The 18,567-nt window shown below is 38.5% G+C and overlaps 1 protein-coding gene across 1 annotated transcript; it reads right to left on the reverse strand.

Annotated features, from left to right (window-relative positions):
• Positions 1-16,552: 16,552 nt before the first annotated feature.
• On the reverse strand, positions 16,553-17,494 carry ARL14 (ADP ribosylation factor like GTPase 14). The gene has a single exon (XM_021294158.2). It carries the CDS (start codon positions 17,321-17,323, stop codon positions 16,739-16,741), a length of 585 nt encoding a protein of 194 aa, XP_021149833.1. The 5' UTR covers positions 17,324-17,494; the 3' UTR covers positions 16,553-16,738.
• Positions 17,495-18,567: the final 1,073 nt, after the last annotated feature.

Raw genomic sequence — 18,567 nt, forward strand, 5'->3', positions numbered from 1 at the left:
TAATTCAGGTAAATCCTAACTTCAAAAGATTATTTATTGGGAACTCACATCTGATGAACTATTGCCTCTTGACAGTGACTCTTCAGACAGACAAACCTGCCACTTCTAGAGCTTTTCTAGTGATTAGATTACAGAAAGCTTCTGGAAAGGTAGAGAGATCACCCGTTTTCCAGGAAAAAAAGTAGTTTCCTTACAAAATACCCAGTGTTTTTTCTTCTCAAATCTCCCTTGGTAGAGTCTGGGACATTTCGGACACAACTTTAGCTTGTGAGGAAAATATGCTCAGAGTAGTACCTGTGCCTTCCAGTCTTCTCGAATATGAGAAAAAAAAGCTGCTACCCAAAGTGTTTAAGCTTACCTGGTTCATTTTATTGAAATGAGGTAAAGTATTGAAAGAAACGGATAGATATACTTGCAGAGCAGAGGGGGTGGTACATTTCTTTCCTACTTTTGTAGCTCGATCCAGAAAATAGAACCACTGCTCATAACTAGAAGCACTCAATGGAATGCACACTGTCCCGATCCTCTGTGTAGTTTGTACTGACTCTTAATTATTGGAAAATTAAGTCGGGGCTGCGGAGATTCCTTTCTGTTAAGTCCTGTGTGTCGACAGAGCTTGGGTCTCATCAACAGCGTTACGATTTTGCATTATATTTATTGAGAAAAGTTGAAAGTCATGATGAGAGGTGCAGTCTATCAAGTGCGTAAACTAAATCACTCAGAGATTTATGAATAGCAGAAAGAAGAATTTAATTTAGTTCTTTGTGAAAATTATGATCTTTCAGACTATGGGCTACCATGTGTTTTATCTCCAGGAGGTTTCTCAGAGGATGAGAGTCCATTCTAGATAGAAGGATTTCTCGCCACAGCTAAAAGTGGCAGAAATCCGAGTCACCACAGCTACATCTGTTGCGTAAGTGTAGTAGCAAAGTCACAGCAATATGGACAGGGTAAATTAGTCAGGGTTAATTAGTCCTGATGGTATTCCATGTATGGATAGCTACTGGTGTACCAATATGTAAACTGTTTTGTTCAGAGCTACTGTAGGTACAGAAACCCCTTCACACTGCAGTCTGGATATACAAAAAAGGCAGTATTTCTAAAATATTTGACAATATTTTAGAAGATACTTAGAGAAAAAGGGGAAAAAAGCATCTCTTTCACTAGTGCTCTTATTCTTTTTGGTTGGTCTCACAGCACAGCTGCCTTAAGAAAACCAGGTATTATAAACGTACAGCCATGCCAATATTGTACCATTGTATGTATGGAAAATTGATGCTGTCATTTCAGAAGGAAGTCTTTGGTAGGGAAACAAGAAAAAATTAAAATATATAAAAAGTGGAAGTGTGTGAAGTCTGGGAAACAAGAAATTCTATCAGTGTGTTCAATTTTTTATCAATTGAATATAATTGACAGGTAGATTCTTGTTGCTTTTAGCTTCTGCACTTGCTGTTTAAGAAAATAATCACCAGGTAAAATATTTTGCATTACCAAATTGGAAATCTCTTATATTTACTATGGCTTTTGTTACACTGAGTTTATTTTATAACCCTGTATTTACAGCTGAATGGTTTGAGTTAACTGAAGTGAAACTCCCTACTTTGGTTTAATTTTCAGGCATATTTTAAAGCTGCTTTCTTTTCTGATTAAAGATTCTGTTGTCTGATTCACAGGGAAATGCAAAATCCTTCATATTTTTTGTTCTCTGTCATCTTTGAAATTGCCCTAGCTGAACATACCTATTGTAATCACATAGTTGATACGATGGAAATCGCGTTACACTGACAACCACGCTCTGACACTTTTTGCTGAACCACAGCTTTTTACATAACGAGGGTATGAAATCCAGAAAGAGATACCTAAAAATAACAAAGGTTTAACTAAATAACTGTTGCATGAGATGTGGAAATTCAGGATGTGGCACTATGAATCTGTTATTCTGACTGGCTCACCTAGTTGTACATTTAAAGTCCAGCTCCTTCTGAGGACGTTACGTACCAACTCGAGGAAAGATGAGAATTTTAATGAGTAAAATTGCTTTGCAATCTTACGTAAAAATACAAATAAAAGTATTGAAAAGTTACTATTCCATAATGACATAAAGTCATTGGTCTCAAAATTAAAAGGTATTTTATATCTCTATCAATAATTTGCTGGTTAGTTGTAGTATCAGTTCCTTTGAAAAACAATTTTAGTGTCCCTGAGAAACATTTTTTCAGAATGAGTTTTAGAATTTTGTGGCCCCAAAAAAGTTTCATTGTGAGTCAGTCTGGTTAAAGCACAACTGAAGCTCTGCCTCAGCAGAACATCATTTTTAATAATGAAATTGGACTCTAGTACATTGGTACTAGCATGTTACATTCCTCGCTGTATCTTGAGATTATAACTAGTCAGGCTACAAAGGTAAAAAACTATAGGGTGTCTCAACCCAGAAGTTTATGAAAGGAAATAAAAAACCAAAACCAAACAACATTTTGTTTCATCACTGCACTTTTCATAGCTACTTTCTCCATATCTTTGCTAACCTAAACATATATGTGCTCATCCCACCTCTATCACCTCCCCCTGTGGCCCCTGTAGTACTGACTATGTAGCGTGCGGTTTGGGAAGGATGGAATCGGAAAGCCAGCACATTCTTCAGCGACCAGAACTGACTCAATGCCCTAACAAGTAACAATGACCTTTCAATGAAATCATTTCTCCATCGACCTTCCCTCCGTGTTCTTGGAAAACGATTGACAGAGACAAGGGCCTGAGCATTAGTGATGTCATTTTATGAGTAACCATTTGAAAATAACTGAAAATCACCACAGTTGTGTTCCATGGAGAATCTTCCTTCAAATTCAGACTTGACTTAAAATCACATTGCTGCACCATCAGATTTAATATGCCATTCTGGCAGGCACCGTTTTCTTACTCTGTACCTTCATATGAAATACAAGAACATGCTTCGCTCTTATTTAATTATGTATTTTCAGAGGAAGACTATCCTTCAGTGGTCTTTGATCTGTCTTTCTCATCTGGTAGCATCTGAAGAATAATTTAGAGTGTGACTTCAGTCAAGACATAGTCAGGGATTAATCAAGTGCGTTTTGTTTAACCATAGTCTAATCTGTTTGGCTCTCAGAGGAACAATTACCATGTCATTTTTGTACTGGTTTGATTTTACCTGCCGACGCTCGGAAGACCAATTTTGAAGCACAGACCAGTTCCCTTCTGAATTCATGATTTTGTGCCATTGGGCTGTCTTAAAAAAAAAAAAACAACAACAAACCAACAAAACAACCAGATCTTTTTTATTTTAAAGTAGTTTCTCCTAGAAGGATGTTTTGTCTAATTTTAGGTGCCTACAACATAATAAATTATGCATATAATGCAAATTCTCTTGGTATGATAATATTCAAACTTCACATGCTATTGCAGTACAAATCTCTGTATCTTTTCATAGTTTTGCATATTTCTTAGATTGGAAAATAATAGTGATGCAAATAGAAAGATGTGAATTAGGTTCTGCTCACCTTCCGATCCTTCAAGCAGTAACAGGAAAGATACTCAGAGATGTCTTAACCTCTCATTAAGGAGTGGCTCTAAATTATATTTGCTCCTGAACCTAAAGTTAGAGTAGCTTGAGGTAGTTATAATTCATGTAGGATTTGAGCTGTCTGGCCATGTGTAGGTACTAGAAAGGAGATACAGTTGGCAGGGAGGAATTTCTCTACACAATACAAGTTTCCAGTTGGTGTAAGAAGACAATTTTGTAATTTTCAAAGTTTCGAACACAGAGGATATACTGCATGGGCACTGTGCTTAGGCATATAACAATTGTGGCTTGCCAAGCAGCTACATCATAGAGAGGCCATTCTTATTTCAAGGACCATTTAGATCTCTACAAAAGAAAAAAAGAACAAATGCAGAATATGTAAATTTGAAATTATTTTAGCCTCTGTTGTTCCTCCCATATACACACACGCAGCTTGATAGTTTTGCGTTACAAATAGTTATATACAAACAGGTAACATGTTCATCGTTTGTGAACTTTGTGCTTGATTATGCAATTAGAAAATGTGTAATTGTCAAGTTATCTTGAAAATATCTTTCAAATAATAATGAAGACTGATCTGGAATATTTTACTGATATATTTTGTCCTAAAAATACATTTAGGTAAAATGAGTTACTGCAAATGGCTTTTCCTAGTCAGTAAACCTATCTCCCTATTATAAGAAACAGAATATTACGTAAAGCTGAGAAGATTTGTGTTGTGCATAGAAAAATTCTCATTAATCCTGGGGTTTATCTGCTTTTTCAGACTCAAAATGAAATAGCTAGTATTAACAACAAAGTAGACCGCTGGTAGGATATTTTATGATAATCTTTCATCTGGTATGCAAACACAGCTATTTGTTTTCATTTTACGCAGAACGTCTCCAAGTCTGGAATCCAGCTGCACTTGCTGGACATTGGAACAGCCATATCAAATAATACCTAAACTTAAACTGGGGTCAGCTGTGAATATTGTGTCAGGTGAAAAAGACATGAAAAACCATCACACACAAATAGTAAATATACAAAACTGAGCTTCACATAACAGGGACTTTGATTTAAAAGGGACGTTATTACCAAAGGTAACCTACAATAGATTGAACAGGACCAGTCCAAGTAAAACACTGTGGTTTTCTTGGGCTCCATTAAGCAACTCAAGTTCTTTTGCACTTGTTTTCACTTTTCCCCAAGTTCTCTGCTGTAGCTCCGTAGCATGAAAAGCCGTTTCTAGGAAGAGCTCGACGTGCTGACCAAGGTTTTCTGCTCAGTGAGCGGGCAGATGTAGGCACAACGATAACAGAGGAGAGTCTGCACAGAACCCTTCGCAGGAGCTCAGCAAAACGGGTCGTGATGCCACACTTGCCTTTCAGAATTCCCCTGCTGAAGTAACTACAACCACAGGCTGCTTTCAGGGGAGACAACTCAAAGACATACTTTTGCAGAAGACAGCACATTTTTTGAGGTTAAATCTGAACACTATTTCTGCAGTTAGTCTTATGTCAGGGTGTTAGAATAATTTTTAGATGCGTCATTAAGCAGCTAGCCTCTAGGATGTCACCTTTTAGTACAGCACTTGATTTTGCCCAAGCCTCTATATTCTCTTCAACTGTATTCTTATTTTATCTGTTTGAACTTCTTGAGCCAAACAGTAATTTTTTTGCTCTCAGAGAATGTTCCCACAAAGTTAAAATTCCTTCCTGAGCAATTGCTTTGTTAGCCAATTCTTAATTAGTTGCTCAAATATGCTTTGCTCCAGTTGTATGCCATTTTGTAGTGAGAGTCTGTACAGTGAGGATGTGCAGCATCTACAACAAATTGTGCTCTTGCTGGCATTTCCTGGACTGTTTGTGTCAAGAGGCAGGTAAAAACAGCAGTGTGATGGACCATTCATTGACGATACATCTGGCGTGGATGCATGTCATCTCTTTTGAGCCAGAAAGACATATTAATACTGCTGTCTTCTTGGATAAATTATTAACTCATAAATTACATCCAGCCTTCTACCCTGCTTCCCTTCCAACTTGGAAAAAATTTATATGCAATAATTTCAGCTTATTTTTTAACTTGTTTTTCAAATTGTTACCCTAACCTACTGGTTTAAAGTTGCTTTTGGATGGAAGTTTGCTCAAATCTTTTGGCTGACAGTAGGAAAAATGATTTGGACCACAAACAGTTGAACAGGTCAGTTATGATTTGGCTGCCTTCAGTCTCACTCGGGTCATTCTCTTGTGCAGTGAGACACTGCTGTTGCGTTCCAATACCGTAGAGTTCCAGTGCCTGTGTCTCCTTTATTTTATTGTGTCCATTCAGAACCCCTGGTTACATTGTATTTTAGCTTTTTTGTATTCAGAAAAAAAAATACATTGTAGTTGGAATGGTACTTTATAGCAACAGAGTTTCACAGAGTAATGAACTGCACAGAATTGAAAAGCAGCCTAAAAGATCTCGAAGTGTTCAAAACAGTAGGATTCAATGCCTTTCCATTTATAGCACTGTAATCATGTTGTACAAGACACTAAAATTACTGAGAGATGTTCTTGATCTTGGTTTCAGGGCCAGCCTGGATCAGATGTTAATGAAGCCAAAGGCCTGTTGATGTCATCAGGCCAATTTAGTTTTAGTGCTCTCACTTGTTTAACACTGTCCCTCACCAGACTGTGCTTACGTACGCCCTGAGTACTAGAGATGCCTTGAGGATCTCCTCCCACAAGCCCTGTTGGAATTTGAAACACCACATAACAAGCCCTCTTTTTCTACTTAAAGAGCTCTAGATATTTCTCTTTTTCATTTTTTGGACGCTACTGTATGATTAATTATAAGATAATGCACAGTATTCTGTTTCTTCAAAAGTAGAGACTGCAAAACAGATCCCCAGATGGTGCAAATTAAAGGTAGTTCCTCTGGCTTCAGCGGCCGTTTGCTGATTCACATCAGCTGAACATCTGCTCCTGTGATTAGAAAATAAACGGAGGGCTCCCACATGACTGCAAACACTAAGCAGGAGGCAGTGCTGTTAAAATTTATGATCAGTTTTAAAGCTCTCTCTGAAATAGTACACGAGCCTACTTCTGATCTCAGTTATTCTGATTTAATATGGCTTTTTATTTAATACAACCTTTGATTATGGGATTGCTTTTAATTTACATTGGTGATGTTTTCTGCAGTTGAGCCTGTATACGTTCAGTTTCTAATGTACTAGATCAGACCTTTTGCAGACAAATTTATATATACTGAAAAGACCATTGCCAAAACCATTTCTTGATACTGGAGCTGGAGTTGATCACAAAATTCATCAGCTGCAAACAGCTCGAGGATATGAATCCATCATGAATCAGCAGATTGTGGAGCTGCACTTTCCTGCCTTTGTCCTAGCTGCTCTACCTTCCAAACAGAACAATTTCCTACTAAAGGCAAGGGAAGAAAATTTCATTTGAGATAAAAAAGTGAGGAAATGCGTAGTAAAATGACCCATTTTGGTGTTCCCTGTAAGATTCAGGAATATATTGTTTCCATGCTAAAAAACCAATCTTCTTAAGAAGCCCCTAGGACAAAGTCATCCTCTGGTAGCACCACTGATGGTAAGACAGTGACAGAAAACTTGCCTTTCAAAGCTGCTTGTTTTGGGTCAGTTCCACAATGTTTCTAAAAGGAAAGGAAAACTTAAGGACCTGTGACAGGCCCGGGAACTCCAATATTCTGAATTCTGTTCCAATTGACTGTCTGCAGAAGGAAAAGTCACTTGCCCTCATATCCTTAGTTCCTCAGGCTTTCAAATGGAAGGAAGATCCTCAGAACTGTATTTTAACAATTAATATATACAATATGCTTAGATAATTAAATGCTAGTATGAGGTGTTAGGTAATACGTGTTTAACGTTGTACATAGAAACACTAATAGGATCACAAAGCCAGAGATATTTACAGGAGCATCTAAAATTTAAGCTGCCTTATTTCTGGCTGTTAACACTGCCAGTGAGCAGAATTTAGCATCTAAAATGGCACCAAATCCAAGATGCATCTTTTATGCAACAAAAATGTAAATGTCCAGATGCAGATTGCTATTGTGAATGCTGTGTTTCAGGCTAATTTTGCAGGGAAACTGGAATACATGACTGAATAAGAAATTTAGAAAGGCTGAAGGATTGATATTGAGTAGAGATGTGAAAATACCCTAAGTATGCATATCTCTTTGTTACACTGTAATGAAGAAAATGAGCCTTCTGAGCAGCAGCGCTAATGAGGCCCATTCTCATAAGGATTTCTGACTGAGCTCTCCTTGATTTTCTGATGTCTGATAAAGGATAATATTTCTGTTTCAGCTTTTCTTTTTTGGGGAAGGATAATGGCCACATAATTTTCCTGAAATATTTAGTATCATTGTAGGTTCAGGAACTCTGTGACTCTGTCAGATCACCCACATCAACCCTTTCTTTTAGTGTCAATTACTTCTTGTTATGTTACGATCTCCTTTTGGTTCTGAACTGGTATTCAGGGCTGTTATAAATCACTACCAACTTAATGTGAAAAGCAACACATTTTAAGGCTAATGGCAATTCCAGTTTAGGAATGCATAATTATAATCTAATAAACTATGGGGTATTTTTGTCCTTTCTCCATTGTGGTAGTCTGAGCCTGTGAGATAGATATGATGGAATTTTGTAGTGTTCCTGCAGGAGGATAATGTAGGAGAATGGCAGCCTGCTGATCCTTGATGCTGTAAGGATTGACAGGCTATTTTTTGCAGTATAATACATTTGAGTAGACTATGAGTAACACTCACCTGCAACTTAGGAAGTAGAAAACTGGTGTAAAGGTGGCTTGCACTCCCATCTGTTGCACAGAAGACATTGAGACAGACTTACTTACCTATAGATATACTCTTGAGCTATAGCTGATAGTGTACATTTCAGTTGAATAGTAAAAATTGCTTTTTCGTAAAAATAAATGTGAAAGGACAGAAAAAGAGGGAGAAGGGAAAGGGAAAACTCTCCTCATGGCCAACCAAGAGGAGAAGCAAGACAAGTTACCCCAGTTTACCTCCCCTGGCCTCCTTTCCAAGGGGCCTCGTGTTCCTCCATAGAACCTTTCCCATAGGATCGAAGTGGTTTTTGTTAGGATCCTCTCAACCAACTATAGATTGTTCCAGCTTATGGTGCTCTCAGTGCTGACCAGAGCACACTTTAATCAGGGGCATTTGTTGCACACTAACAGGTTGTTAAGCTTTGGACACCTATATTACTGGGTTATGCTTATCAAATGTTGAAATGACTGTTGTCTGCCTGTTTTTTCCCCTAGTATAAACCAACAGCTGCAAGCAAGAGGCAGGAAAAAAGAAGGAAAGAATGGGTGTTTCCCACACTGGTGGCAATGATAACCCGCCCTTGAGAACCCACCATAACAGCCGTCTGGGGCTTGAGCGTGACAGCACGAGGATTCTTGCGCTGGGGAGGTAAGTTTGGCTGCTGTCAGAGGGGGTCATGGGTCACAGTGGTGCCATTACAGAATTGATCTGGAAGTCGCTAACATGAAATGGTACCATGCACCACTGGCTTAACAGTCCAACATTATCCCCAGCTTTCTCCAAAGTTACGTTCAATTCTCATTAACTTCAAAAGATGTTTTGAGTAAATGTCAGGCTTGTTGTTTTGTTAACTGTGGCTCATTATTCATCTTAAGCTACCCATGATATGAAAATCTCTGTTCCCTCTAAAGAGCAAATTGCAGAGCGATTCCCAGGAGATACAAACACAGTTTTTAATCCTCTCAGCATTTACGTGCTGTAAATAAACCAGAACCCTGTGAAGGAAGTAGGAAAAACTTAATACAACTTGTTGTATATTTGAATTACATTGCTAACATATTTAATGGGTTTTTAATTACGCTTAGTGAGGTTGGTAATACCAAGACCTCCAAAGCAGGAGAAAAAGCACGGAGAGTGAGGTCCTGATGTAAATAATTGCATATGGAAGGTCTCCCTGTTCAGAGGCAGTTGTGCCAGCCCCTTTTCCTCTCCGGTAGTACAGTCAACCCAGGGAGTTGGAAATGCTGTGAAAGGATGAAATGATCCAAAAAAAAGAAGAAAAAGTTAAGGTCAGAGGCTGTACCGCTCTGGTACCTTCTTCACAGTGAGGGACTCCTTCAGTGCGTGATGCTGACTGCATTTAGTAGCTAAACAGTTTTAGCAGAGGAGCCACAAGTACTCATTTAACTATGGGTCACCTAGAAATATTTTGTCTTTTTTTCAAAAACCAAAGACTGAAGTACGAATTAACAGAATAATAAGAAGGATGTATTCATCAGAGTAATCTGTCAATTTTTTCAAGATAATTTATCTTTAGAGAAATCTTCTGATTTTGTAGAAAATATTTAATTGCATAGAGGTTCAAGTTGAATTGGAATGTTTATTTTTTAAGTGACTCAAACTAGCATTTAAAAAATCAGATAAATGCGGTATTAAAGCAAATGCATTTCTTCGACACACTTCAAAGAAACAGCAGTTTTGACATCACTCACTGTTTTGGTCCACAAAATACTGTACTTTTGAAACACTGATCTTTACGCGGAATGAAAACAAACGTAGATTTTACCTGAAATACAGAAATTTAAATGTAACAAATTGTTATTGTCACGTTTGTTAATATCTGAAAATAAGTCCCATCAATGTTGTAATTAGCCAGTTTATGTCTGAAAAGTGATGTAAAAGTGTTTTAGCGATGTGGTTTAAGCCTCTCACAACAGAAATGTTGTCCCCATTCGAATCTCTACTACAAGACAGTTTCATTTTTATTAACTGCAGTATGTCTTCTACGCCACAAGATGTCTCAGTGTGGAAATGCTAAACTTTATACAAGTGTTTTTATAATATTACTCCATTGAGGTAAAGATTTTCTAGTATTTGGCTTGGGTTTTCCACAGTACTTGACAGGGGCTTTTTAGGAGCACATGAGAAAGAAAAGGGTATACAAATTTACCCATCCACGTAGGCAATAAATGATTATTTTAAATGGTCAGTGAACCAAATGGTTCATTAGAAAATCTTAATCTTCAAAAGGGAAAGGAACAATGTATAGCCCTTAATGAGCAGGTGATAGCTGAGAATTGTGAAGAGCTAAGAATATGTTTTCCTAGGAAGGTTAAATGGTAGAACTATTTAAACTACTATATTTAATTTCCACAACATTTGTTTTTAATAAGATGTTCTATATTTTCAATTACTCATATTCAGGATTAATATTGTTTACAGTGACTATAAGGAGCCACCTATTTGCATAACATTTTCTCTAGGGTTACACTATCTTGGGGCCTAATGTTACTAAAGTCTATGAAATAGTTGCCTTTAGTATGTAATATATGCTCAGAGAGAATACACATGAAGTTACATATGTGAGCACAGGTAGGATGTTAGATGTTTTATCTTAAAATAAGAGACGGCTTCTTAACACAGTATTGTCACAGAGGGGAATACAAAAATCGCTCAAGAGTTGTGGGCCGGAACATGTTCTTTTTTTCTTCCTATTACTTTGTGTATCTGCATACAGTTAGTATTGTCTTTGCCCTGAGAACTTTTCTCACCTGTTTTTCTTTTCTCTATCATTTTCCATCGTATTTCTGTAGCTTATCTTCCCTCACTTCCCCTCCTGTTTAATTCATTATATACATTTTCTGTAGCATACTACTTCTTATTTTGCTTTACTTTTGTAGATAAACCAGAGTAATTCCATCTGGATTTGTATGCACTCATGTTGGTCAGCAGCGTGTAAATAACTGATGAGTACATAAGCATTCATATTGTGAACAGCTATATATTTTTAGGCTGAACCTGAATCCTCAACAAAGGAAAAAACACATGAAAAACCATTGCATTGTGTATGAATACAGCAGTGGAGGTCTGGGCATGAGACCAAACTGATGAGGAGCCTAACATTTTATCATATATATATCTGTTTAGAGGATGCCTTTACATTTTGTTTTGCACCCAAATAAGAAGAGGGATTTTCACATGAACCTGTGATGGTCCTAAACTAAAACATAACTTTTTAGAACTATGAAACAGTTAAGAAAACATTGAGAGACTAGCATTCTTTAGTCATGAATGTGTATGCATTAGGTAAAGTAACTGAAAACTATTGATTAAGGCAGTTATCTTTTAACAGCCAAGCGCAATTTTAGGGGAGATTAGCCTTTGTTTGGATCAATGAAATTGCTGCTGTGGTTCCCAGCTATATTTGCTAAAAAGAAAGAATGCGCATGGCTCAGGTTTCAGAGCTAAATGGTTTATTTCAGCTCACAAAATTACTTATTTTACCAGATATTCCATGAGATTTGGGCTACTTAAAGCGGAAGTATGAGGTCTAGAAACTCTTCTCATCAGTCGGGTGGTATATGAAATGCAGAACACAAATATGATCTTTGCACCAAGGAAAGCACATTCTAAGGCTAAAATGGAACAGATGAATAAATATAGGGAGAACAAGGAAATAATAAAAGATATGAGCCGGAGCCTCATCATAAAACTAACAGCTATTGTCGGGATTTCTGCATACATCACACGAAAGGAGCGCTTTAAGGAAGGACCTGAAAGAAAACAATGACATGGTTTTGCAAACATCCTTGGGTAGTTCCAAGTATAAGGGGCAGCGTGCGAGCAAACATGAAAACACTCAATGAAAATCTAATAAAAAGACTGGGAAAACTGGCATCACCCTTTTGATAACTGGTGAAGGACAAGGAAAGAGAGAAAGCTCTGCTATGCAGAGAGCTGCTGGTGTAAATATATTGCTGGGTAGGGAGACACAGAGATCATACAGGGTGAGGGAGGTGTCTCTCAATTGCAGCCCAACTTAGCGCTAGATGTGCTACAGGCACACTGCAAACACGAGCAGTACAAGAACATTTGTCACAGCTAAAAACCAGAATATTGTAAAAAATGAAACACAAGCTAATGCACAATTTGTTAAAATTACATGCATTCAAAATAAGGTGTGTTTGGGCTTGTTAACTGTTTTATGAATTCGTATTTGCAAATTTGGGGTGTGCTTTGTAAGGAGGGCCTCCACCCTTCAGAGTTTACATCCTAAATTACAGAGACTCGTTTAATCTAGCCTGTGTGATCTGAGGTGTATGTTCAGAATCCTTATGCTTGTGCTGAACAGGAATATTTGATCTAATTATGGGTGGAAAAAGTCTAATTGCAGCAGCACAGAACTCAGCATGGGTCATTTACTTTGGGAGGAAAGCCTGCTTTGTGCAGCTTAATATGTAGACAGTGCTTCAAAGAATTGTCTTCCTTGGCAGTAGACTTAGAGCTTGTTTGATATATGCAAGTCTTTGATTGTTTCAGTTAGCGTGTTAGAAGTGAGGAGGAGATGGCAACAGAGACATTTTGAGTAACTCTCCCAGCTCTACATTAGCTGATTTTGAAAAAGCCTTGTCCTGCATTCCTCATACACAACACTTGCCTTTGATTCTGCAGAGCATTCAGTTATTGGGAGAGCTGTCTCCCAGGCAAAGGACTATCCCAAGTTGCAATGGTTTCTTACGCTGCTCCACACCTTCCCTTAAAATAGCATTTCATCAGGAACTATGTTCTGTGAGCTCCGTGACAGCCATTTCAAAACTTAGGAAGCTCATCATGGTCTTATCAGTGAATGGTCAAAAGGACAGTTCCGCATACTCTGCATTTGTCAACTTGTAAATTGTCACATCCAAACACGTCCCAGTCGATAATCTCCTTGATAGGGCACAGGATGCAGCATGCCCCAGGTTTCCCAGATGCTACCCTTTGTGTTTCACAATCTCAGATATGTAACATTTATTTCTTCATGGATGACTTCTGTCGTGAGCAGTCTGAAATAAATCAGCGACAGCAAACTTTGTGTAAGAAATAGCAGCAGACACTGGAGGACTTCCACACTTCAGCTACGATATAGTTGTCATGCCTCTACCACTTCAGTGCAGTTGCACAAGACTGCCAGTATGCATCAATAAAAAGTGCAAGAAACACCAGGGTGAGCAGGGTGTGATTTATTAGGAAAGCTAGTGAAAAGAGTTCCAAAACCTGAAACAATATAAGCAGCTGAGGGGGGTGCCAAACTCTTTAAGGTCTTTTATCCCGTGCAAACTCTGTAACTCATAGACTTTGGTTCCACTGCCAAGGGTGGCAGCACTCTTAATATTCTGATTTCTCACCTTCTCAAAGCACCCCAAATGCTTCAACAATCCTAAAATGTCATCTAGTGAGCAACCTATAGAAATATAATAAAATAAACCAAAATGTATCCAGGAATAAATTATCCTTACAACTGTGGACCGTACTTTTAGCTCAAGTAGAATTCCAGTTTGTTGTGCTCTGAAACATTAAGGCAATTCTGCTCATTATATTGTTCAGCCAAGCAGTCAAAAGATCTAAAACCCTCCATAGCAGGATGAAGCTTTAAAATGTGTTTATTGCTCTCTTGCTATTGATTTCAGTTCTTGCAGAACTGAGCCAAAAGTTCCACTTCCTCCACACTTTCCTGCCCACGGAATACGCTTTTTCGGGGATCCTTCTCAAAACACGTGGAACAGACACGGAGATTCTTTACTCCAGGTGTAGGAAAGAAATTTTAAGCAGTGGATTCCGAATCCTCTAACTCCTCATCCTAAAAAAGTCCCCCCTATATACTCGTGCCTATAGAAAACGACCAACTAGCTCCAGGAGCAGAGAAACTAATTAAATCCGGGCTCCGTGGATTTATGTCGTCTTGTAGGCTCTCCTGCAGTTAAAATGAAACATTTGTCTCCTCGGGGATTAGTCTTCTGTACCTCACCAGCCTTGCCTTCGCGGGGGCACCAGTATGGTCACTTTGCTCTGTCTCACTGAGTTTTTTTAATTAAACTTCAGGCATATAATTCCTTTGAGAACCTGCTCCTCTATCCAACCTGATTGATATTTGTTTTAAGGCTTAAAAACGGTACGGGTCTCCCTGGACATTTCTTTAGGAAATGAAGCTCTTAGAAAAATCAATTTTTAAATACTTGATATTCCGTAAATGGAATGGAATAGAGTTTATTTATTTCCTTTGAAGCATAATGTAAAAGATTTTTTTCAAGTCAATATAAGTATCATTTAATCTACTTTGATAACCTGGGGAAGGGGCTGTGTGCCTGAAAGCTTATTGTCTTTTTCAGCTATATGAGCTGGTCTATTATACTACTTTGTTTCTCCCTTCAGAACTTGCTTCTTGTCTCATTAGAGACCCCAGTGCACTCTCATTAAATCTCTCAAGGAGTATTATTCCCTGAGGAAGTCCTGAGGCCAGTGAACTAGATTCAGATGTGTAACAGACACATGGTTAGATTAAACTAGTGGGAGAATATGTAACATACACATGCAAATGCTGATAAGTGTATTGATCTGAAATATTGCATCTTTCAACACTGAATTGCTTGGTTTAGAAAAATAATGTCTTCATTTTTGCAGATTTTAAAAAACTTTTTTTTGGGACAGAAGATAATATTTTATATTGAGCCTAAATCATCAGACAAGGCAAGGACAAGTCTAAATATTTGCTCTCCTTTTGGAAATGTAGTCTCAACATGACTCAGGATTTAGCCCATGGTAATGACTGTCAGTATTAAAAACAGCTTCTCTTGAGAAACCTTCCCTTGTTTACTATTTCAGCAAATTCACCCAATGATTTTTTTGTCTCTGAATAATATATGCATGAGACAACAGGGTACGTCTGGGTGCTTCTTGTGCTGCTTCATCCTTCGATAACTGGAAATTCCTGCCTGTTTATTAGTAAGAACTAAATGTACATTTTTTACGTGAATTACTTGGCATGATCATTCTGTCACGGGAGAAGGGCTCACAAGCTGCCCCTTGTCACAGCTTTTTCAGAGGGCATAGCTGGGAAGTTCGTGTTGCCAAGGGACTGTTGAGGCACAGAGTGATTAAATGACTGGTCTGGGGTCAAAGATGGTCAGAGATGCTGGGAAAAATAAAAATGCAGCTATCTAAGCAAGCACCTTAACCGCTGGAGCACCCTAGCTCTGCAGATATTGCTCAGGAAGGCAGAAATAACTGGGCTGCACTTTCTGGGACTGTATATCCAATAATTAGATGGTCTCTTTTCTCTTGCTTTTAAAAGAGCAGGCCCTATCAGCTTTTCAGCCTTAGTGTTTAAACAGTTTTTATGGTTAATACAGTTCAATTAGTCTTCTAGTTATCAAACCTTCGTTGCTTTAATGTAATTCAGAATGCTAGTTCATTCCTTCATGAATCAGGAAATCTGAACAGAAATTCCATTTGGAATTTTTTTTTCTACACGCTGTAGTAATACGATTAACAATTTTGTGCCACATGTCAAATTTAATCACACTTAAACTTATCAGGAACAAAATTTCAGGTGGCTTCAGTACGGGCAGAACAGGATCTATCAAAATCGATAACGAAAAATGACCAAGGAGCCGATCCCCTCCATTCCTTCCCCTATTTATCCCCCACCCCAAAACCATTGGGGATCAGCGCTTGACTGGACTGATCCCACACTGGCGTCCATCCCTTTGCTCTTGGCTGAGGATCGAATCCAGCAGCACAGACACAAAGAAATATGTGACAAAGGGACATCAGAGCTACACCTTACACACAGCACTGGCTCTCAGCTTTGGCTGTGGCAGAGCAGATCCTGTCTGTTAACATCTATTCGGAGTAATTGTTTCTAGAATGTGATAATATCCAACAACTATTTCAGATTCATAGGTTCTCTTGTACATAACTAAGAGGTTAAGCTCTAAAACGACTATACTTTCACATGAGAAAACCATACATGGAGCATTTATTACGGGAAAACATTTTATCTCTCACTTGCCTTGCTGAATGAATGACTTGGCTGTTTTACGTCTTGACAAAATACTCGATTTAAGCATTTTAAGCACTGCTCACCTATTTTAGCACTTGCTAAAATTCAGAAGCTCACGTCCACCTTTTTTATCTTTCGACAGCGATGCTTCTGAGCTGAATCACCCCGAGTATACCGTCACTAATAAAATGCTGCAGAGTAGTATCTCAGAAGCATCTGCAGGTATAACAGTATAGTTAAATATTGTCCAAGTTCTTATAAATATTTACTCATAAGAGTTTACCAGTATTTTCAGATCTAGTCTGTCCAACAAAATACGCTGATTGAACTTCACCAGAATTTGATGACAGGAATTCTTAGGGTGTTTTGATTTCCTTAAAGACTGTACAAGTCTCCTTTGATCTGCTGGAGTGTTTTGTGAATGTGATGAGTCTGTGGAGAGCTTCTGCCAAACCTTCTCCTGTGATAGCACAACAGGGTTGGACGTACCAGTTTCTGTCACTGCAGTTCTTCTTCACCTTGAATTTCCTGGTTATTTCCTCAGCGTTCAAAGCTCCAGGCAAATCCTGCTTGTTTGCTAGCACGATGACTGGTATGTTCTTTATAAATTCATTCTTTAAAATGAGTTCAAATTCTTTCTTTGATTCTTCCAGACGTCGCTTATCAGAGCTGTCCACAACGTAGAGCAGTCCGTCTGCGTTTTCCAGGAAATCGCACCAAACCTGCCTCATTTTCTGCTGTCCTCCAACATCCCAAAACGTCAAGGTGAAATCTTTCCCCATTTCAATCATATCAACATTAAAGCCGATTGTTGGAATTGTTAGAAAAGCATCATTATACTTGAACTTGTACAACAGCGTGGATTTCCCCGCAGAATCGAGTCCCAACATCGGTATGTTAGCTTGCTTCACTTTGGGGTGTTTGGTGTTCTGGAGGCCCATTTGTGCCGTGGTGCTCTCTGGTAAGCCTTCAAACTGGAATTCACCGCCTTCTGTCACGCCAGTTTTTGCCAGAAAAATGTCGTGCTTCCCCCATGAGATGTAGCACAAAGAGCCAGGAAGAAGAAGCAGCAGCTTTGTGCTATGAAAAGTAAGTAAAAGCTCTGTACAAACACATGCTGGCTTTTATCAACGTGATAATAGGCCAACAGTATTTATAAATGTTCAGTGCCAAGCCTGTGGGCGGAACAATGATGAGTAACGTACCAAGTGGTCACAAGCGCAAAGGTTACAGTCTTTGAACATGTTTGAACATCGATCCACACTTACGTGACTGTTTAAGAGCTCTTTACATTGTAAAATCGTGTGTACCTGGTTATGGTCCCTAATGCTGTGGTCCGGGAACTGCCGTGTCCCATGTTTCAGTGTGTGCCCAGAGAGAAAGATCCCTTTATTACTGCATCTGCTTTGGAAAAGGAATGAAATATAGATGCAGGAGAAATCTTATGGTTTGTCCCTACTTAACCAATCTACAAAATGATGAGGTACCTGAAATATCGGTGCATCTCGATCTCCCAGCAACAAATTAATCTCAGGACGTTTCTAACGTGAGTCTACATGGGAACAAACACTCAATAAAACAATGAGCGAACGCCACTGAAAAACGTGCTCTGCTCTGACTGCCTCGGCCTCCATCGGCTGCTCTTCCTCCTCACCCATGCGTGAAGTTGTCTGCTTTGATTACGCCAAGTTGTAAACTCGGTGAGTAACTCTGCATGGTGGAGACTAAATGTAGGTCTTATGATGTGGCCATTACTGTGATTCAGCTACTTGAAATTAAAAATTAGCTTCATTGTGCTCTATTCTGTTGTTACCCACTGATCTAGGATGAAGATTTCCTTCAGGAGAGGAACAAGAAGGGGGGAAATAACTGAGCCTCAATCAAAAGATCATTTTTTGGGCAGCATTCTAAACAGTAGAATAAAAACAGAGGATGTAGAAAATTTAGTCTAATATTATTTAATTCATGTCAAATCTCAGTTTTTTGGACAGTTAGTAGATTTACGTTGGGTTGGTCCAACACATACCGAATATTGCAATAATTATTTGCCCTTATACCCAGAAGCACTAGTATTAGTTATTGCCATTTGTCTTTGCTTCAGAAAGCACATAATCAGCAAAAAAGACGTAAAGATCTTCTGGCTGAGCGAGCCGCTGACTGATAGGGTAATCATTTTGATAATTGC

Source organism: Columba livia, chromosome 9, assembly GCF_036013475.1.
Source record: "Columba livia isolate bColLiv1 breed racing homer chromosome 9, bColLiv1.pat.W.v2, whole genome shotgun sequence".
Classification (NCBI taxonomy): Eukaryota; Metazoa; Chordata; class Aves; order Columbiformes; family Columbidae; genus Columba; species Columba livia.

Coding starts and splice junctions, on each gene's coding strand:
- ARL14 (XM_021294158.2), bottom strand. CDS start 17,323: ATGGGCCTCCAGAACACCAAACACCCCAAAGTGAAGCAAGCTAACATA.